The following is a 22,072-nucleotide window of genomic DNA, read 5'->3' as shown; positions in this document are numbered from 1 at the left end:
TACATGTACAAAGAATCTTACTGGCAGCCAGAAAGCGAGGAGAATTAAATTCTCTATTAAAATGCCTGAGAATGGAAATGAAGGAAATTAGTGCATCAGTCCTAGGAGTGGATGGACAGAAGTAGCTGGGTTGTTGATATGGATCACCAATGCTGAACAGGGTATCCTTGCGTATTACTGCTGAGGTGTGTTCATAGGTTCATTTTTTTCCCAATGATGTAAATGAATGTGAGCCTGGTGGGATGCTGGGAATTGTGGAGTCATGCAAGGATGAGTCAGGGGCGGTCCTTGCCTTAATAGGGGAAAAGTATAACATTTTCAAGTGGAAACACCATTCAGATATCACCAGCACTTACCACAGTTTCTGGTAGATGCTTGATACCTGCCTATTTCAACATGATTTGTTGAAATCATTTATGTTCTAAGGGTTGAACAGATAAAGCTTGAATGCAGAGATGAAAGGAAAGGTTTTACACGTGGAGGGAACAGTAGGGCAAAGGCACCATGAGAGGAAAACACAGGCTTTGGAAAGAAATGTGTGACTCTCAACTGTCTGGTTGCCATGTGGAAGGCCACAAGGCAAGTACAGAGAAGTAATATTTTGGGAAAGTAGGTTTGGAATCACCTTATTTATGCAAGGATTTGAGAGTGTGTGTATATTTTAAAATCCTGCCCAAATCATGCTGATTGAGATGTTGCCATTTCCCTTAAATAGGATAGGCCTAGTTACTGGAATTAAGGGTGGCAGATGGGATGGTGGGGATGGCAAGAATATTGCAGGAAGAGAGAAGCGATGGAGAAAAAAGGAAATTGATCAAAACTGTCTTTGTTCTTCAAAAGCAAGAATATACCCACGCAGAATATTTGGAGGGAACTACCACAATTTACAATTTTTCATTAATTAGAAAACTCTAATTTGTAATGTAACAAAGGGGCGGAAACAATCCTCTCCTTTCCACCAGAACTGGTTAAAAATACCGACTCTCAGACCCTAGTCCAGACCTATAGAATCACAATGTGCATTTAACACGATAGCTAGGGGAGATCACATGCACATTACAGCCTGAGAGGCCTGGCTCTAACTCACTGTATTTTAGAGCCAATATTTTGCTGGAAAAAGTTCCTAGCTGGTGCCGCTGTTCCCGCCGTCTTTCACTAGATGGCAGTAGCCTGCGCACTTCCTCCGGGTTTCACCCTCATTGTTTTCCAGGCCCTGGTTGACCTCCAGGCTACAGCTCCCGGCTCCCGCGCAAGATCCAGCTAGGCAGGGCGACGGCGGGGGGCGTACTCGAGGGCGGGGCCGGGCCTACCCAATGGGCTCCTCCGGGTGGGGGGCGGGGCCCCACTTCAGTTGTTCCTCGGGCCGCAGGCGCTCTTCGCATCCCTGACTCAGTATGTGGCGCGTTCCCGGTCTGCTCTGCGTGCGCATTGCAAGGAAGAGCAAGTTCTCCGGATCTTGGAGCAGGCCTACCGCCTTCATGTCCACTCTGCTCATCAATCAGCCCCAGTATGCTTGGCTGAAGGAGCTGGGGCTCCGCGAGGAAAACGACGGCGTATATAATGGAAGCTGGGGAGGCCGGGGAGAGGTATGCATATCTTGGGCAAATCTCTGCGGCCTCTCTTCGCCCTAGGAGGCGGGACAGGCACTGCCCAGCCCTAATCCCCGCGGACGCTATCGGCTTATACTGGGTGGGAAGTTTTGAAGTCCATAGTAAACGTTTTCTCAAGTAGAACCATTAAAAGTACTACTAGATAATATTAGGTCCTGCGTGTTACTGAGAATCGAGTTCATTTTGGAGCAGAAAGGGGTTGAACTTCCCAAGCGTACTTAAAACCGCACAGCAGAGTTCTACACTCTAGTGCGAAATGCCACACACTTGGCGGTGGAAATCATCTGACTTTTCTACTTAACTGTGGCTCCTCACATGTGACGTGCGCCACAGGTAATGTTCTACAGTATTATATTATCTTTTGAAATCCTCTGGAATGCAAGCTCGAAGTTGCTGAAATCCTGTTTTTCAGTCATTGGGCTCAGAGCTTCCTTGAGGGCCAGATTTTCAGCATTTTTCTATTTCCAGACCCTAACAGCTTGACTCAGATAATGTTCAGTAAAATGTTTTATAGACTAGGATGGAAAGATAAGCTTGTTATTACTTGGATTTTTTTTTTTTTTTGAGGACTGCATACGAAAGAAAACTTGTAAGAAAACGTTATATAACATCCCAACAGTTTGTTGAATGAACCTGCTTTGTTAGAGGAAAGGCATCTTTTAGTTATCTGTGGGTGTAGGAAGTGCAGGTGGTTTTAATTGTTCCCAATCCCCCATTGGTGGGTTTATCCTGTTTTTCCTGTGGTATCCAATTATTAGGTTCATGGATAAAATACCCTTCCTGAAAGCCCTTTTAAAGCTATACCTAGGTTGTTTTTTTTCCTAATTTATCCCTCCACTTCATGTGGACACACACCTTTCCCATGGTTGTCTGCTGCTGCTGCTGCTGCTGCTAAGTCGCTTCAGTCGTATCCGACTCTGTGCGACCCCAGAGACGGCAGCCCACCAGGCTCCCCCGTCCCTGGGATTCTCCAGGCAAGAACACTGGAGCGGGTTGCCATTTCCTTCTCCGATGCATGAATGGTTGTCTAGCCTTGGCCTTTTCACCTCTGACCAGAGGCTGGGCAGAGTTATGGAGAGAGGGAATAAGCTAGACGTGTAACTGCGAGTGTGTTTGCTCAGTCGTATCCGACTCTTTTGCGACCCTACGGACTGTAGCTCGCCAGGGTCCACTGTCCATGAGATTCTCCACGTAAGAATACTGGAGCCGATTGCCATTCCCTCTCCAGGGGATCTTCCTGACCCACGTCTCCTGCATTGCAGGCAGATTCTTTACCATTTGAGCTATAGGGAAGTCCCTAAAACTTGTAACTTTGGTCTGTTAATGGAAGAAGAGGCAAAATAACATGTTACTTTTAGGCTTTTGTTTAAATGCCTAATATTTAGATAGCGAGGGTGGGTTTTGGCGAAAAGGTTGTTCTGAGTGTTCAGGTCAAAAGTGAAAACTCTAGTCTCCTGTTTGTAACAAGTTAATGGAGAAGGAAATGGCAACCCACTCCAGTATTCTCACCTGGAAAATCCCATGGACAGAGCATCCTGGCGGGCTACAGTCCATGGGTCGCAGGAGTCCGACACGACTTAGTGACCAAACCACCACCACCAACGTAAGGGTTCTGAGTTTGGTTATTGTATCTTAGTTCCCGCCCCCGCCCACCTTCCTTTTTACCTTCCTCCTTTTGGTCTGCTCCCCCATTTTCTATTTATGTAGATCATCTTTTTGCTTTAGGTTATCACCACCTATTGTCCTGCTAACAATGAGCCCATTGCAAGAGTCAGACAGGTAAGTGCTTTTTTTTTTTCTTTAAATGCAAAGTGCCCTTAGGGAGTTTGTGCCAGTGATCACTGAGTAATACAAATTTACAAAGTCAAAGAATGTTTCCTTTTTACATTTAGAAATGTCTGGGGGAGGGACTTTCCTGCAGGTTCAGTGGTTAAGATATTGGGCTTCAGTTGCTGGGAACAGGTGTTTGATCCTGGTCGGGGATCTTAGATCCTGCATGCTACACTGCCTGGCTCGAAAAAAAAAAAAACCATTCCCAGGGAGACCCTGTACTCTATGAGAATGTATGTGCCCTGGAAAAGGAGACCCTTAGAGAGGACTACCCACGAGGGATTCCACTGAGGTCTGTTTTTCTGGATCACCAGGGGACTTGGGTTAAGATGAATGTTCTGACCTCTTGACTCTACGCTGTAGCCTGAGGTTCTGAATTTCTAATATACTTCAGGTATTGCTCATGGATGGGACTCCTGGACCTTGCTTTGAAAGGCAAGGTTTTAAAAAGTACAGATTCTAACTTAGCAAATTCCAGCAAGTTTTGGGAAGTATAACCCGTGATAATCATTTTAAACCACAAATCTTAGGGTCACTGGGGATTTTACAGTTATTTTCCTAAAGTCTATGTTCTTAGGAGAAGATCGTCACTGCCCTTTCCTTTTCCCTTTGTCTCCCTCCAAATATTTATTTAGGCCAGCATGGCTGACTATGAAGAAACTGTAGAGAAAGCAAGAGAAGCATGGAGCATCTGGGCAGATGTAAGTAGAGTCCGGGACACAAACACCTACCGTAATGACAGACGGGAGGCAGCCAGCACCCCCTTGCTGAAACTGGAGCTTCTTGGGGACTGTGACTATCTCTAAGCTGTAGTCCTAAACTAGTACTCGTTTCCATATTTTGCCTTCAATAGCAGGGTAATTTTAAAGGGAAAAGAACTCTGTACTGTTGTAGCGTAAACAATCTATGAACACTTTGGTCTCCAACTGATCTATGAACAGCCAAGTCTCCAAAAATTAAGCAAAGAGAAAGGAATATCTATGCTAAAAATAAACCATATGCTCCTCCCCCACCTCCAAGTTTTTTTTAGGGACAGGGAGGGGATGTTAGCAGTAGGTCGGCATTCTTGGTTCAGAGGGAGTGGTGTCAGCAGCAGCTCTCATAGGGCCTAGGCTCCAGTTCCTCGGCAGTCTGATGAGGCTTTGAGGCTAATTCTGCCTCCCCCGTCTCTGTCTCAACTAGTTCTGTGAGCAGGTGTAGGAACTGACTGGAGCTGGGCTGGACCACCCTGAGTTGTCGATAGATGAGGGCCAGGCTCTGGAGGAGGGGAGAGTCAAGAACTGGCTTAGTCTGGATCTCCCGGTTTACCCTGAACATCCCTTTTGGTTTTCTGCCTGAGATACTTGGCCTGAAGCTATAGGAATATCCTGAAAGGTTAACCCAGCTCTGCCAGGTAGTTATTCCGCCTTAGTGTGCTTTGTCTTTTGTAGAAAGGGGAGGCCAGGTGTACTTACCTCTTGGGTTATCATAAGGGTTGAATGAGTTAATCATTTAGCATGCCTACACACAGGGGTAGACCTTAGTATCTGTTTGATTTTTAGAACCATCTGCTGCTGAGTTTGGAACTGCTGAGCCTCAGTGGGGTTTTTTTTTTTCCTCCGGAATCAGTGGTCGCTCTGGGGACTTGGGGAAGGGCAGACTCTCCAGGAGAGCCCTGAATTGGATGCAGGGTTACTGTTAGCCAAGAGACTGCCTCTGTGCAAAGCAGGAAGAACGTTTCCTTTTAACTAATTTTGGCTATAAGTTAGGCTCAGGGTTTATTGTATACAAGCAAAAACTGAACTGAAAAAATCCTTGAACAAAGAAAATACTGCTTCCAAAAGTAGTGTGCTAAGTGAAGTTCACCCTAGCAGTGTAGAGAATAGTGACCGATGCCATGTCAACTTATTTTAAATCAGCTCATTCCCCATCTGCGGGGCTCACATCTGCAGGGCTCACATCTGCAGGTATGGAGTGCTGACTCTTCTCCACCACTCTGTTTAAGGTGCTTGAGCATCCATAGGTTTTGGAATCCGTGGGGGTCCTGAATCAATCTCTCATGGATACTGAGGGACAGCTGTATTGCTTTTGTTTTTTTCAATTAATAGACTATGTTTTAGAAAAGTTTTAGGGTGAAACTGTAGGGGAGGAAAATTTTTTATTCTTCTCTTCTATGTTCTTTGGCTGGTCTAATACTTAACCAATATACAACAGATTAGCAGGAGAAAAACAAATTTTAATTTTTTATGAGGGGGAGACATAAAGATATGAGACCCAAAGGCAGCCAGGCAGTTGAGGCTTATACACCATCCTGAGCTAAGTAAAGGGGTAGGAGCCCAGGGCTTCAAAGAGGAGGACAGTTGCTAGGAATGTGAGCAGAGCAAGTGTTCGGTAAGCAGATGTTTTCCCTCTCATGCAGATAAGTCAGATATAAAAAAGTTTTCACTGGTGATAACTCCTCGTACAGGTCCCTTTCTAATTTCTTTTGGGCTGTTAAGGGGAGTTAGAAATCTTTTCCTGAGTCTCCTGGGCCTTAATTATCTGTAGCTCAAAGTAAAGCCAAAGAACTTGTCGGACTGGCCCATTCTGGGGTGGCTTATTCTGAACTCCTAAGTTTCCTATATAAATACCCTGTCTTAGTGTGGTACCTCTTATAATTGGTGAGCCAATATAGACACATCAGTAGTAACTGAAGTCCATAAGTTGCATTAAGATTCACTCTTTGCATGTGCTGTTTTGAATGCTAGCGGAACTTTTGATTAGAAACTTCCAATATATGTGTGTATGTACCCACAGTAAATACAGTCTTGTTTGAAAAAAGATTTGTGTGAATTCAGGGTCTTCTCTTTCCCTGAACTGACTTTTAGGTCAGTCTTGGCTTTGCCCAGGGGGGTGGCAGTTGGCACTGTGATGTCTTTAATATTGTGCTGTACTTTGCTATTGCTGTTTTTGAATTCAGGTTCTGATTTGAAGTCTGCTCTTCCACAGTCATGCCAGCCTCCGCACCTAGTGTTCTTTCTTTTTCTGCTCTTCAGTTTTATTGCTCTCCGTAGAGTGGGGCTGCTAAGTGGGAACGAGTGGCTTTTCTGGGTGATGGGAATCCCACTTGTTGGAATTTGAGTTAAGCAACTGAGTCCAGAGTTTAGGGAGGAAGCAGAGCATTTCTTCAGTGTGCCTCTAAGACTCCTCAAACATGAACAGAACAAAGCTTGGCCCCCTCCTGGTGTACACACTTTTCCTCTTGGCTCTTTACTTGCATGGGGCTACTTCTGCTTGGCCCTGACCCTTCTGGGTGCCTCGCCTGTGAGGACACACCACAGTTCCATTTAGTTCATTTGTATTTGACCTGGAATTTTTCAAAGGGAACTTTTTTTTTTTTAAAGGAAAAAGGAGACAGAGTATGACAATATGAAAAGGCAGTTTATAAAAATGTTTCTCTTAACTAAAACTAACCACCAAGAACCTGGTTGGGAATTCTTGCTCTGCTGCTTTCTTTCATGAGCTGATTTAGTCCAAATGCCACCTGTTTCTGCCCGTCTGCATCCCCTGTGGGTATCATCACTTTCCTTCTGGATTCCTGGTGAGGAGGAAAGCCAGAGTCTCTTCTCTTGATGACAGGAACTTGAATGGGCCTTCTCCAGCTGCATAATGGGATTCCAGATACCTGTAGCTCTCTCTTTTTTTTTTTTCAGTTAATTTTTAACTGAAAGATAATTGCTTTGTAGAATTTTGTTGTTTTCTGCCAAATATTAACATGACTCAGCCATAGGTATACATATGTCTCTGTAGCCCTTTAACACAGTTGTCTTTGCAATACTTCCCGAAGGGCTCAGCAGATAACGAACTCAGTGCTCTTAGTTCCCTGTTCATGGCTGCCTCTGATGCTCGCTGTAAACCTGACTTCAGAGTGAAGTGTGCAGGGACGAGGACCCTCGGTGGCTGTCTCAGGAGGGTCTAAGGTCATTGATGTGCTGTTGTGCTGGGCTGGTCAAACCCACACTGGCAATGGGACTGTCTTCCTAGGTTCCTGCTCACCCTCATCCCTCACCTCATACTTAACCCTGACATTCTTTTTGTCTCTTGCTGCTCCTACCCATCATTTTGGAAACGGGAAGAAAGAAAGAAAAAAAGTCAAGTTTGAGTGGTCTGAGAGGGAATGTAGTTTAAACCTTGGGTGGTGGGTTCTAATGTGTACCCAGGGTTGAGACTTGATCAGTTGCCGGGTCTGAACAGTTTGTTTATCTCTGTTGCTGTTTTTGTGGTCCAGACAGCCACCATCTCTTGTCTGGCTTCATAATTTCCTGCCTGAATCTTTCCTCCCTCTGGTAACATTTTCTATACCACATCTAGAATGGTATTTTAAAATGCACTGTGAGGGACTTTCTTGGTGGGCCAGTGGTTAAGACTGTGCTTCCACTGCAGTGGGCCTGGATTTGGTCCTTGATCGGGGAGCTAAGTCCCTGCCTGCTGTGGGATGCAGCTAAAAAATTAAAATGCACTGTGATTTTTCTCCCCACAGTCCAGAACCCTCTAGTGATTTCCCCACTGCTCTTCGGATCCTTTACCTGGTCCTTTGCAGTGTGGCCCCTACTTTCCACTCCTACTTCTTTGAAGTCTTTATAGTTTCCTGAAATTATCATATTCTCTTGCCTTTTAGCCTTTGCATATGTTATCTTCTCTGTCCCCCATAATTTCCCTCTACTTTATCTACCTCTTCAGATGGCAAACACCAAACATGCTTTAAGGCCTCAACTCTCTAAAAAGCCCCGTTCTTTCCCACCTCCTTGCCCCCAAGTAACGATGGGTTAATAGTCAAAGGTGGTCCACTTGTGTAGTCTAGCTTCATCATGGCGCTTACCACGTGAGATTATAATCTCCTGTTTTGTGTCTGCCATCCCCATTGGAGTTGATTCTAGCTGCCTTGTTTCCCTTGAATCCTGGGGAATAGCATACTGTCTGGCACATAAAATGTATGCAGTAAGTGGTGGTTCAAAGACTGATAGAATAAATAAGCTCAGAATAGTCATGTGTACTGAATTAGCCATTCTGAGTTGAAATTAACCAATTTGCTAAGGCTATAAATGTGTGGGCTAAATTTGGTTCAGCTCATTTCAATGCCTTAGAAAATACAGAGGATCTTTGCTGTTTCATTTAACGTTACAATTTTTGTTTACTGTTTCCAAAAGTGTGCATGTATCATAAAAATAGCAAATGTTGCAGACATACAAAATGCAGAGAATCAAAATGTTATGATTCCATTTCCTGGAAATTGCAACTATTAACCTCTTGTTGTATATTCCATCAAATTTAAGCAAAAGTTTACTTACCGTATGCATTATCTTGCTTTTTTTTGTTGTTGTCTTGTTATGGCTCTTAGAAGTTTTTCCTTATAATAAATCTTCTTTATTCTTTTTAGAAAGTGTCCAGACATTTTATGTGCTGTTCTGTGCTTAGTCACTCAGTCCTGTCCAACTCTTTGTAAACCTGTGGACTGCAGCCCACCAGGCTCCTCTGTCCATGGGGATTCTCCAAGCAAGAATACTGGAGTGGGTTCCCATGCTCTCCTCCAGGGGATTTTCACAACCCAGGGATCGAACCCCAGTCTCCTGCATTGCAGACTGATTCTTAACCATCTGAGCTACCAGGGAAGCCCTCCATTTTATGGCTATTCCATAATTAACCAATCATGTGCTGATGGGCATTTGGATGGTTTCTGTTTATCTACTGGAAGCAGCACTGCAGTAAATGCTGTTGTAACCTATCCTTTTGCACACTTATGTTCAATTTCCAGAAGTAGAACTGCCTGTTCAAAGTAGTGGGGGCGCAGGATGCATTTTAAATGTTATAGAAAGCCAGGCTACCCTTAGATTAGAAAAACTATACGAGGATATTTGGTGTACATTTGGGGAAGAGAGAGAGAGAAGAAGAGCCCTGAGCTCCAGGAGTGCCTCAATTATTTTAGATCCAGTGCCTAGTACTGCTGATGTCACACAGTAAGTGCTCAGAAAGTATTTCGTGAGGGAGTGGTATGATTTGAATGGATTTTGGACACCAGCCTAAGTAAGCTGAATTTAGGGTTTGGGTTTGCAATCAGTTTGAGCCATATGAAAACATCACTGGGAATCATACAGGGTTACAGGTTATGTAAGGTATTTAGAGGAGAAGGCAATGGCAACCCACTCCAGTGTTCTTGCCTGGAGAATCCCAGGGACGGGGGAGCCTGGTGGGCTGCAGTCCATGGGGTCGCAAAGAGTTGGACACGACTGAGCGACTTCACTTTTACTTTTCACTTTCATGCATTGGAGAAGGAAATGGCAACCCACTCCAGTGTTCTTGCCTGGAGAATCCCAGGGACGGGGGAGCCTGGTGGGCTGCTGTCTCTGGGGTCGCACAGAGTCGGACACGACTGAAGCAACGCAGCAGCAGCAGTCATCCCACCACTCCAGTACTCTTGCCTGGAGAATCCCATGGACAGAGGAGACTGGCAGGCCATGGCCCATAGGGTCGCAGAGAGTTGGACGCGGCTGAAGGAACAAACAACTAAGCATGCAGAGTCATCCCAAAAAGTTGTGTTCAATCTGAATTTCTCTCTGTACTTGGCACAGCCCTTGCTCACCAAGAATGTCTCATTTGTATATTTTCTCGGTCTCTGGAATGGGTTTTAAGGCCTGTCATGTCAGACACTGATGAGATCAAAACAGATGTTTTTGATGTGGTTGTGCTTTGTTCTATTACAGCACATTAGTACTGTGATAATAGACATGAGCTTACACTTTTCAGCAGACACTAAAATGCCATTCCTTCCTTAGATTCCTGCTCCAAAGCGAGGAGAAGTAGTGAGACAGATTGGTGATGCCTTGCGGGAGAAGATCCAAGTACTAGGAAGCTTGGTAAAGTATTTTTGTAGTAAATATATAGTACGTTGAGTGAAGAATAAGGCTGTTTTGTACTTTTGTGTATAAGATTGTGATTTTTTTAAGGTCATAATTTATGTACTTCAAAAATATGTATATAAATTCGTAACTTATATATTTCAAAAATCTTTTCTTTAGAGGAAGGATTAACAAGATGGACAGGAAAATGTGAAGACAATTCTTGGGCTTTAAAATTCTTCAGAAAAATAAGAATAGACTGTGGTTTATAACCCTCACAAAGCAGAAACAAAATGTTTTGCTTTCCCCACCTCAAATTTAATGTTTAAAGCAGGAATTCTGTTGGAAAAATGCTTCTTGGTCTTTTGTATTTTTAGGTGTCTCTGGAGATGGGGAAGATCTTGGTGGAAGGTGTGGGAGAAGTTCAGGAATACGTGGATGTTTGTGATTATGCTGTTGGCTTATCTCGGATGATTGGGGGACCCATCCTGCCTTCTGAAAGTAAGCAGTGAAGTCAGTTCTGTGAAGTATTGCACTCCAAGACAGAGAACTCCCCAAGATTCTCTGGTTGTGAGCAGTTTCCATAAAATACTTGTATATGAAAATGTGTTTAATCTCTTTACTAAGAAAGTCAGGTTGTGAGCAGTTTCCACAAAATACTTGTATATGAAAATGTCAAATTAAAACAGGTGAGAATAATCAGATCAAGATGCTTAAACTTTTTAAATTTTTTAAGATAAAGCTCAGTGTTGGTAAATTCATGGGTGAGACTGACACTTTTTTATGGAGACTTTGAAGTGAATCACCCATCTTATCTGGAAAACGGTTTGGAAAAATATCTATCCCCAAAATATTTAATGCAAGTTTCCCTTAAATCCATTAAATATTTAATGCAAGTTTGCAGAATCTTGATTTAAGTAAATAATCTGAAATGCAACCGAGGTTCAAGTGTTAGGGCGTGCATTGTCCCATTAACAGGAAACAATGGGAATGGCCTAAATGTCCAATCATGACAAAGCCTGAGCAAATAATTTTGGCAGTCTATTAGCAGATATTGTCAAGAGATCATAAAGATTGCCTTCCCCAACCGCAAACTTTATAGGAAAGTTGTACTTATTTTTACTTCTTTTGTCTTCTTTTTTTTATATATACTTAACTTATTTTTAGATTATTTTGATTTTTTTTTGAAAAGATAGTATTTTTCGTTTCACAGAATTAAAGACTAAAAAGGTGAAGGAAGAAATATTTTCCTCCTCCCAGTGGGATACTCCATAGTATTCCCATGAATGTATCAAATGTTTCTGGTTTCTTGAGTGTATCTTTCTGGAGCTTTTTCAGGTGCAAACAGATATGTAGCAAACCATGTGTTCCTTTCCTACTTATTGTATCTTAGAAATTGTTTCATATTGTTCCAATAAGGTGCTTCCTTCATCTTTTTTTTTTTTTAATGGCTGTTTTGTTGCAAGGATGACCAGTTCCCAAGTAATACATATTTAGGTGTTTTCAGTCTTTGGCAGTTAAACTGTGCTGCAGCCTGTACTCAGTGATGGGGACAAGGGCTTTCACAGTTTGTGTGTTTGCCATGTCAGTGGAGCAAAGCAGGTGAATTCACGTGACTGTATTGAAAGCACAGAGGTGGAAACCTCCTGAAGTAGTAATGCTGGTTATCTGGCAAGGCAGAATTATTAATGGTTGGTATTGTCTGCCTGCTATATTTTCCAAAGTTTCCACACTGGGAATTAGGTTACATTTATAATCAGGAAAAGACATTAAAAAAATCACGTTTTCCTGTTTCCTCTTGGAATATTGGGCAAATTCCCTGCTGGTAGAAAGAGGGAGTTCTTTTCAAATGTACAGTTATTGTCCATAATTTGCTATGTAACAGTGAGTCCCATTAGCCAAGGTTAATTTTAGAGTGAACACTTTCAGAGGTTTTTCAGAGTTAAGAAAGGAAACTGCCAATTTGGGGAGGTATATATGTGCAAGCAACTAACTTTGATTTTTGCCTGCTCTAATGTCTGACTCACCAATTAAAATCCTTTTCAATTGCTTACACATTAAAAAAATAGATTATTCATTTACACAGAAGCTCTTGGGTAACTGACTTCATTAATTCAATTAATGCTTGTTGAGTGTCTGCCAAGTGATCTAATAGGTAATACTTGGTTGAAAAAGTGTAGTCCTTTCCCTCAAGAAATGTATAAAGCTGTAGATTCCTTGCATTTTAATTTTGTTTATTTTTACTTATTGGCCACACGGCATGCAGGATCTTAACTTAGTTCCTCAACCAGGAATCATACCTGTGCCCTGTGGTGGAAGCATGAAATCTTAACCACTGGACTGCCAGGGTATTCCCAAGGGTGGTTTTAAACGGGGAAGAAGCCTGTGTGAAAGCTTAAGATGGGAGAACTTGGCTTATTTGGGGAACTGTGTTACTTCAGCCCTGCCTGAGGGCGCAGTATGAAGGGAGAGATGGGTGGAGGAAGAACCTTGGAAGGAACTTTTCCTGGAGTTTGGACTTTATCCTGAGGGCCGCTCCAGTAGTGATGGGGTTGCTGGAGTGTGGCAAGTGGGGGGCATCATGTCATCAGAGCTATGCTGTCTCCCTGGAGAGAAGGATACGGACGGGAGGGGCAGAGAGGAGGAGACAGGCTCTGTGAGGAAGAGACTGTACCAGCACATCACCTCCAGGGAGAATAGGGTTCCCGGACTAAGGGAGGGCCTGGGAGTGAGGTGGAACAAGTCCTGGGTTCCCTGTTCTTGCTGACAGGCTGAGCATGGCCAGAAAGGTAGATGGTTGGGAGTGCAGCCTTCCTAATGCTTTTAGCCAGGTTTCATGAACCTTCGCACTCCTTGCTCTGGTTCTTCACTGCTTCAGCTGCCTTTGATTAAATAAGGCTCTTGTGGGGTGAGATGGTTGATTGGCATCACCAACTCAATGGATGTGAGTTTGAGCAAACCCGGGAGATGGTGAAGGACAGGGAAGCCTGGGCTGCTGCAGTCCCCAGGGTTGCAAAGAGTCAGGCACAACTGAGCGACTGAACAACAACAACTTGTGGGATTATGGTGACTTAAGTTGGTCTATAAGATACAACTGTTTTAATTTATATTTTCAGTTTTCGTATATGTATGTAAAGATGTGTACAGTTAATTCATTCAACGTTTATGTAGTTAGTAAAACTTTTTTCCCGCTGTACATGAGTCACCTTGTCCTGAATTTAGAGAGGTGAGCTGAGGGCTTCATCCAGCACCGTCAGGAACATGGCCCTGAGAGTCGTGACTCCTGTATTGTGGTTGTGCCCTGCCGTTGGCGATCACATCACCGAGGACATGTCTCGTTTACCCTCTGAAGTTTCCTTGTCTCCCAGATGGGACTGGCACTGCCCTGATCCACTGAGTTCCTTTGAGGAGTAGAGGCTTAATGGATATCCTTATGGTTTATAAGATAGTCTGGTAATAACAGCATTTATTGTATGCTGATGAATGTACCAGTGTTCCCCAGCTGTGTAAGGTGATCTGCTCAAAGCATCTGTAGTCCCCACATGATCTGGTGCATCTTTGTTCTGAAACTGAAATATTGCAGACTTTGTTCTTGTGACCTCGGCAGGCATTAAATTAATGTGTTTAAGCATGTTGCATGCCTTCTTCGTCGTCAGGACCTGGCCATGCTCTCATTGAGCAGTGGAATCCTGTAGGCCTGGTTGGAATCATCACTGCTTTCAACTTCCCTGTGGCCGTGTATGGCTGGAACAATGCCATTGCCATGATCTGTGGGAATGCTTGTCTTTGGTAAGAACGGTTCATTTTTTTATCCACTAGTTAGATGGTAAAAGTCTCCGTTTTCAGGTACTACTGAAAGTATTGCAAATGTAGTACTTTGCATATGGAAATGTTTTCTGCTAGTTGAAATTTTTTCTACTAGTCTTTCTGTTAACACAGCAAGTGACAGCTGCTAGTTGTGAAATGTTGGGTTTTAGTTCTTTACATGTTTTACCATTGGTAAAATTTATATTTTTTGACTTAACTTTTGGACACAACCTTATACCCTCTTCCTTCTAATTATTTCTTCCCCAAGCAAGTATACTGTAATTCGATTTTGACATTAATTGCTTGGGCTCAGTGTCAGACTCCACCTGTTTAAGGGCTCAATCTTCCATGAGACTCCTCCTTCTTAAGATGCTAGCTGCAAATGTTCCCCGTCCTCAGGACATCTGCAGTTCTCACTGGCTGTCTACAGATTTGGAGGTTACCACTGGCTTCAGTAGAGCTTCCCTGGTGGCTCAGATGATGAAGAATCTGCCTCCGATGCGGGAGACCTGGGTTTGATCCCTTGGTTGGGAAGATCCCCTGGAGGAGAGCATGGCATCCCATTCCAGTATTCTTGCCTGGAGAATCCCCATGGACAGAGGAACCTGACAGGCCACAGTCCGTGGGGTCACAAAGAGTCGGACACGACTGAGTGACTAAGCACTGCACATACATTGGTTTCAGTAATTCATTAGAATGGCCCACAGAACTCAAGAAAGTGCAGTATTTAATGGTTGCACTTTTGTTGTAAAGGGTATATTTAGGGCCTGGTTTAGAAGGGTTTCAAACACAGAGCATCCCTGCCCTCTCCCTGTGAGGTCAGGACTTATCACTCTCATAACCAGAAGGCATCAATGAGCTTCGGCGTCCAGAATTTTTATGGGGTTTTTATGACATTGGCATGATTGAGTACATCACTGTACATGTGACTGAACTCAAGTCTTCCTCCTTCCCTCCCCATGATTGATCTTTCTCATCACCACCTCCCATCCTGAATATCTTGTGGGGAGGGGCACTAGTTACTTCAGTAGCATAACAAAGGCCCTTCTGTCATTCAGACAGTTCTGAGGTTGTTGATACTGGGTGTGCAAGAAACTGGGAGCCAAATCCCTGAGAAGCTCCAGCAGTTGGTGATGGACAGGGAACCCTGGCATGCTGTAGTCCATGGGGTGGCAGAGTTGGATACGACTGAGCGGCCGACTAACTGAACTGAACACCAGATACAGTCTTCATTATGCTACATTTCACAAGCAGAAAACTGAATAAACAATTAGGAGGGAAAAGAGAACTCGTGATAAGTCACAACTTTCTTTTAGAAACACGATTCTTTTTTTTTTAATTCAGTAAAAATTTAATAGTGAATTCCCAAGTGATTTTGAGGCACTTGGCCAGTATTCTCATTGCTGTGTTAAATGTTACATCGCTATAAAATATGCAGTAGTAAAAGTTAGCTGGGGAAATGTCAGTGTTTATAGATGACAAAACAGTTGCTTGCTTTTAGCGTTCATGTTCAATGGAGCAACTTACATCAGGAGAACCAGGAGAATTGTCTTTGCCCATTTTGTGTCTGCCCCACTAGTCTGTACTGATCTTAGTGTTGTTCTCGGTACTCAAAGGCTATATAAGCAAGGCATAGTTGGAAGGCTTAATGATTTGGCATCATGTTACCAAAGGCTAGCAGTATGGTTTTCCGAAGCCCCCTGAGTCTTCTAGGGAAAGCTCATGTTGATTGATCTCTGTTTTACTCAGTTTGCACAATAGGCAGAGGTTAATGTAAAGTTCCTGTGATCAGTGCAGCAAGCAGGTTCATAACTGCTCAGGGCCATTTTTGTACTTATGAAAGTGTTCTAGTCCCTGGGACCCCAGAGGCACCAAACCGAAGGACTGATTTCTCTTTCAGTTATTAGGCTGTGTTATTTACTTAGAACTTTTTCTCACAAAGACTGTTGCTTCTGCTTAAAAATAAAAGGTATTTATGATTGTCACCAAATGAAGCTGATTTTTTGTTCTTATTTTTTACTCTTACAAGGAAAGGAGCTCCTACAACTTCCCTCATCAGTGTTGCAGTCACAAGGTAAGTATGTGTGGCTTTCTTTTTCCTGGGTCTGGGAGAATCGTAAAAGGGTGATTGATAGCACTGAATTTTTAATCTGACATGAAAGTGTCATATTTATTTTAGCATAGAATCTGGATAAACTCTGTTCTTTGATTGTGATAACATTTTTATATCATTGTGTAGTTTACAGATCCTTTTCAGGGCCATGTCATTTAAGTCGTGGGAAACATGCCAGATACTGATATAAATGTTGAACTTGAACTCTTAAAACTTTTTTTTTTTTTTTTTTTTGGTCACTTGCAAAATAAAAACAAATCCAGTGGAGAAGAAATAATCTTGCAATTTAGGGGCTATATGCTGTAACTATGCAGCATGTTAATGGTCTTAATTTCTACTCAGGCTGATACTTTTATTGCTCTTGTTTAATAGACCTTAGCAAAACAAAGAAAGGGTTATACTATTCAACTGATGCTTCTGACGCTGTCTAAAATGTATTTCATCTTTTGGTTAAAAATTACTGTTTTATTTATTCCTAAAATCCATGTTACTAATTTATCATTCCAGAATTAGAGAACGTATAGAGGAAAATGGCTGCCTGTGTGGGTGATGATGGGCCCTTGACGATGCCTTGTTTTCATGGCCTGCATTCTCTGATTTAAGAATTATTGGCAGAGAGCTTGTGATGGAGTCTATTCATAAGAGAGTCCTTAATATTAGAAGATCATTTAGGAACACTGGCTTAGGAAGCAAAAAGTCGGCTAAGAGAGTAGTGTGTGTCAGTATTAAAAGGAATGTGTGATATTGAGGAAACAATATCTTTCAAGGTAAGGGTTCAAATTAAATATGAAAAAGAACCCATATACAAAACACGTAAAAATGGTGAGATTCCCCTAGGCAATTTTAAAAAATAATCCTTAAAAACAAAAAACAAAACAAGCAAACAATTAATATGAACATGGTGAACTGACTTGCCAGTTGTTATAAAATAGCTGATTAAATTATTATTTTGGTGTTTTCAGTTATTGCTTTGGTATTCTAAAGCATGAAGTTAATTGTGCTTTTAAATATTTGTTTGGTTAAACCTTTGAAAGGTTTGAGGTGTTCACATAGGAACATGGCTGATTTTTTTTTTAGATGATTGAGAATATCATCTGATTTTTGTGATAGAAGACAGTAAGTTAAATGATAGATTGTGCTGGAGTTAACCAAAGGTATCATACCATCCACTGGGAGTTTTTATTTATTTATTTTTTTCCACGGGGAGTTTTTAAATTCAGCTGCTGTTCAGACTCATAAGATGACTACATATTGTACCTGTCTGTTCAGAAGGATATAGACAGGAACATAGTTTTCTGGGAGGATAGCATCAGGTACAGGTATTTCTCTTCATTCGTTGTTTTTGGAGCAGTTTATCTGGGGCAAAGGAGCTGAGATCTACACTGGACAGGGGTTACCTTGGCTTAGAAGCTCAATGCCCCACAGAAACCAAAGAGTCTTGTAACAATTCTTGTATGTGTGGCTTTCAGCCACTCACGAGGGGCATGTAGTTACAGAAGCCACAGCGCTCAGAGAAGAGCAAAAGCATGAGGTTCCAGTCATAGTTCACGGGTCCTTATTCCAGTTTAGATGGGGGTGATAAGTCAGGGGTTGCCTTTACCATGAGCCATGTTGTCTAGATAGCATTGTTGACATTGGCGTTTATCAGGTAAGCTGAGGAACAAAACTGAAGAGTTAACCCAAGGTCAGATTCTCATGAATTAGGGAAAGAGGGTTTGATTAACTTTTACCCGCAGGTGCAAAGCAAAATGCCTGCCCTTCAGGCGCAGTCAGCTGCTTGTGCAGACAGCAGATACACCCTGAGTCCCTGGAGAGAATCATACAACCTGATCCTTAGTCTCAGACATGACAACTAGAGCGTGTGACCCTTGATGGGTGGAGGAAAGAAAACAGCTGTAAAGGACATTTGGGGGCCAAGTGGAGAATTTACTTGGGTATGATAATGGTATCTTTTTTATGGAAGTGGGTATAGGATTTAGATCTTTATGAAATACCAGGTAGAAAGTAGCCAGTAGCTTGGGGTGATGGATCAAAAGAATTTTTGCCCCATTGAGGCACCTACTCCTGAGGAAGCTCAAAATCAATGAAAGAACCCTGTTTCAGAGAAATCGAAATTACTGGAGCCATATTTTACAACTTAACATCAGATTTAAATAGCATCGAACTGTGTTTCTCGTTTTGACTCTAACAGCCTCAGTTGTAAGCATAGACTTAAGAAAGGACTGTGCTTGTCCACCTTACTTTAGTCTGGTGGGTGGGGCACTGTTTCCTGACTGAGAGGTTGGTGGGAGGCCAGTAGACACTAGTCCTGAACTTCTCTGGGGTTCTGCAGCAGGTCCTGAGTCCTCTGCTGTTTCCTCCACATCCCCTCTTGGTTTGGGGAACCTTTTTCCTGTCTCATCCTTTACCCTTTCTCTAGCTGGCTCTGGTTGGAAGAGATGCAGCAAAACCTCTCATGGCTAATGGAAACTATCCTTCATTTTCTTCATCTTTCTGGGTTTTATTCCATATATCCCTTTTTATTTCTTTAACATTATTTTAATGGATTTGTGGTGAGAAAGGGCTCCCCCAACCTGCCCCCCAAAAGCCCTGCAATCAGTTTACCACTTTGAACTGGATGTCTTCATAGTTGGGCAGAAGGTATTTGAGAACAGTGATCACTTGGACTTCCTGACCAGTGCTTTAGGTCTTTTGTGTATTTCGCCTGTCTTCTTCTGAAGTTTTTTTTAGGGGAAAAAAAAAAGTTCTGCATTTAAGTGTTTGAAAACCTCCTCTAGTATGTGAGGCCTAGATATTTGAGGGACAGGAGTGAACGTTGAAAAAGGAAAGCCAAATGGTTGGAATTTATTATTTTTCAAAATATGGTAAGAAATTAAATCAGTCCCTTCCTTAAAATCGCCTTTTCTTTTCTAGGATAATAGCCAAAGTTCTGGAGGACAACAAGCTGCCTGGTGCAATTTGTTCCTTGACTTGCGGTGGAGCAGATATCGGGTGAGTCAGCAGGCCCCGAGTGTCCTTCTGCTGAAGGACCTGGGATGATCACCTAGAATCATCTTTACTAGAATTTCAAAACCCAGTATAGTGGAGGAGGTGAGAGTGGTGTTTTGAAATCTTTACTATTACAGATCTCACCGGGCTTTAGTTCATTAATGTGTAGCTGTTGTTGGAGGGTGAGTGAGAATTGTCTTTTTCATTGCCCAGAGCCACTCTTGTAAGGTGTTCGTGTTACACATTGCTGTGCCAGCGTGCAGCCTGTGGTTTCCTGGCGCTTGATTTATCAATGTGCTCACTTACAAAGCAGAGCTTTGGAGCTGTGCTCTGCCGTCTCACTCCCCACCGAGGACACGTAGAATATTCTCTGGGTTCCTCCGTGACCAAAGACGGGAACCCTGGAGACCCAACTTCTGATTTGTTGTTTTTCAAAAGTTGCCATGTAATTCACATACCATAAAGTTCTCTCTTTAAAAATATACAGCTCAGTGGTTTTTAGAATAGTCACAGTGTTGTGCAGCCATCCTCATTACCTTATTCCAGAACATTTTTGTTACCCGCCCCTCAAAAGAGCCTGAGACACAGAGCAGTCACTTCCCCTCCCTCTTCCCCTGGCAGCCCCTCTTCTACTTCCTGTCTCTGTATTTGCCTGTCTGGGATATTTCTTATAAATGGAATCATACAACACGTTGCCTTTGCGTTTGGCTTTTTTCACTTGGCAGAAAGTCACAACCTCCTTTTTCAGCTGGAACGGACTATACTTTCTCTGAACCATGGTAAAAGCTGGTTCTACTGGCCTGGACTTTTTATTAGGTAATGTTTCCTAGGAGTCAGGTCTTAGAACCCTTACTGGTATGGTGAAAGTCTTACTCTTGTCTCCATCTATCGAACTTAATGGGCAGTCTAAAAAAGGAGTAGTAAAGACTTTTTTTTTTTTTAGATAAGTGAGAACATTTTAGAAATTTTATTTAGAAAATACAACTCCTATATAAAGAGTGCATATAGTGAAGTATTATCTAAATGTCATTTAAAACATGACATTCAAAACATGTCTATCCTTTGACCCACTCTGTTCTTGTACTTAGGACGTGCAGTCCTTCAAGTTGGCCTTGGTATAGCTCAGATGATAACAGTAGTGTGTGCAAGAGGGCTTTAAGCACAACCCCCTCGAGTGTCAGTGCCCATGTGTTCTGGGCTGACCTGGGGAAGCCCACGTGCACAGTGTCATCAAGCATTTCCAGCCCTGCATTGGTCTGAATCTTCGTCTGTCTTGCTTGGCACACAGCACACCCTTTGAAGCACTGAGCTATAAGCAAGGAGGTTCAGATTGACAGTGTCTGGTCTACCTTCCTTAGAAACTGGAAATCCTAGCACAGACTTTCTAAGTCAGCTTCCATGAGGGATGATTAGGATATTTTTCTACAGTCTTTGCACTTTTAATTCTTTTTCAAAATATTTTTTAACTATTTTATTTTGAAGAGTTTATTTGTTTTTAGTCAAGCCATGCAGCATGCGGGATCTCGGTTCCCTGACCAGGGATTGAACCCGTGCATCCTGCATTGGGAGCATGGAGCCTTAACCACTGGACCACCAGGGAAGTCCCTAAACTTTTAATTCTTGAAAGAATCAGTTTTAAGAGACTTCAAAATAACTGAGATGCTCATCGAGGAAATGCTCCAGTTGAAATGTCCAGTCACCCATCAGTACAAGAAGGAATATCTTCCTTAACAACATCCTTGAGGCGATTTTGGTTTATGGAGAGCTCCCAGAATGGGTCAGGCACTGTCCGATGCCAGTGTTGCTGGGCTTCTCTGCTTGGATGACCGTGTCTGTTCCCCTGCAGCACAGCGATGGCCAAGGATGAGCGAGTGGACCTGCTGTCCTTCACCGGGAGCACTCAGGTGGGAAAACAGGTGGCCCTCATGGTACAGGAGAGGTTTGGTAAGTGTTGGCTTTATAATGAGCATTTTAATACCCTCAACTATGGATGTGCAATCTAAAGATTGGTTTTTTCCCATGGATTATTTGACTGACTGTCCAAGTAAAAGAAAAGATATAGTTAATAGTGGGTTAATATTAACAGCAGATATAATACCATAATTTGGAAAAGGATGTCATTCCCTCCCTAACTGACTGTAGTAGAATCATATCAAATGTATTTATTAATCTGTATCAGACCAGTTTAGCAAGTAAAAAAAGAAAACTCGTGATTTAAACAGGACTATTCAGAGTACAGGACCTAGAGTGAATGTAGTATAGAAGACTTGCGTCTGTTCTTCTCTCATTTATGATGTAGCTCTTGGTGGCTTTGGTAATAACAGCCCCATCCCTATGTAATGTAATATCCACTTGATGCTTAGGCTTCCCTGGTGGCTCAGTGGTAAAGAATCTACCTGCCACTGCAGGTGACATGGGTTTGATCCCTGATCCAGGAAGATCCTACATGCCTTGAAGCAGCTAAGCTGTGCACAACTATCCAGCTGGTGCTCTTGAGCCTAGAAGCCACAACTACTGAAGCCTACATGCCCAAGAGCCCCGTGCTCTGCAACAAAAGAAGCCACCTCAGTGAGAAGCCCACACTAGAGAGTAGCCCCCTCAGTCTAACTAGAGAAAAGCCCACGCAGCAAAAGACCCAAGAGAGCCAAAAATAAATTAATTTTTAAAAATCCTTTAAAAATAAAAATTCATTTGATGCTTAACTGTTTCAGAGTAGTGGAGGTGAGAACATATTCTCCTGTTGTTACATATGCTGCTATTACCACAAGTAAATAAAAGTTACTTACATGGAAGCTGATTTTGAAGCGCAGTTAAGAAAAAATAAATATATATTTAAAAGGTCAGTAGTAAACACAGCTCTAAGTTGGGGCAAA

General features: G+C 42.6%; 1 protein-coding gene across 2 annotated transcripts in view; it reads left to right on the top strand.

Moving 5' to 3' along the window:
* Positions 1 to 1,345: 1,345 nt before the first annotated feature.
* Positions 1,346 to 22,072, top strand: part of ALDH7A1 (aldehyde dehydrogenase 7 family member A1) — a 34,897-nt gene continuing 14,170 nt past the window's right edge. Inside the window, exons 1-9 of one of the 2 annotated variants that reach the window (XM_044947836.2) lie at positions 1,346 to 1,586; positions 3,336 to 3,389; positions 4,076 to 4,141; positions 10,229 to 10,309; positions 10,669 to 10,792; positions 13,948 to 14,080; positions 16,128 to 16,172; positions 19,125 to 19,202; positions 21,046 to 21,143. In XM_044947836.2, coding sequence (XP_044803771.1) covers positions 1,395 to 1,586; positions 3,336 to 3,389; positions 4,076 to 4,141; positions 10,229 to 10,309; positions 10,669 to 10,792; positions 13,948 to 14,080; positions 16,128 to 16,172; positions 19,125 to 19,202; positions 21,046 to 21,143 — 871 coding nt within the window. In that variant the 5' untranslated portion in view covers positions 1,346 to 1,394. The remainder of the gene's footprint in view (positions 1,587 to 3,335; positions 3,390 to 4,075; positions 4,142 to 10,228; positions 10,310 to 10,668; positions 10,793 to 13,947; positions 14,081 to 16,127; positions 16,173 to 19,124; positions 19,203 to 21,045; positions 21,144 to 22,072) is intronic. The other variant, XM_006056363.4, reaches the window with a different exon arrangement.

The sequence above is a fragment of the Bubalus bubalis genome, chromosome 9, assembly GCF_019923935.1.
Source record: "Bubalus bubalis isolate 160015118507 breed Murrah chromosome 9, NDDB_SH_1, whole genome shotgun sequence".
In the NCBI taxonomy this organism is placed as follows: domain Eukaryota; kingdom Metazoa; phylum Chordata; class Mammalia; order Artiodactyla; family Bovidae; genus Bubalus; species Bubalus bubalis.
This window is presented reverse-complemented; position numbering and strand designations above follow the sequence as displayed.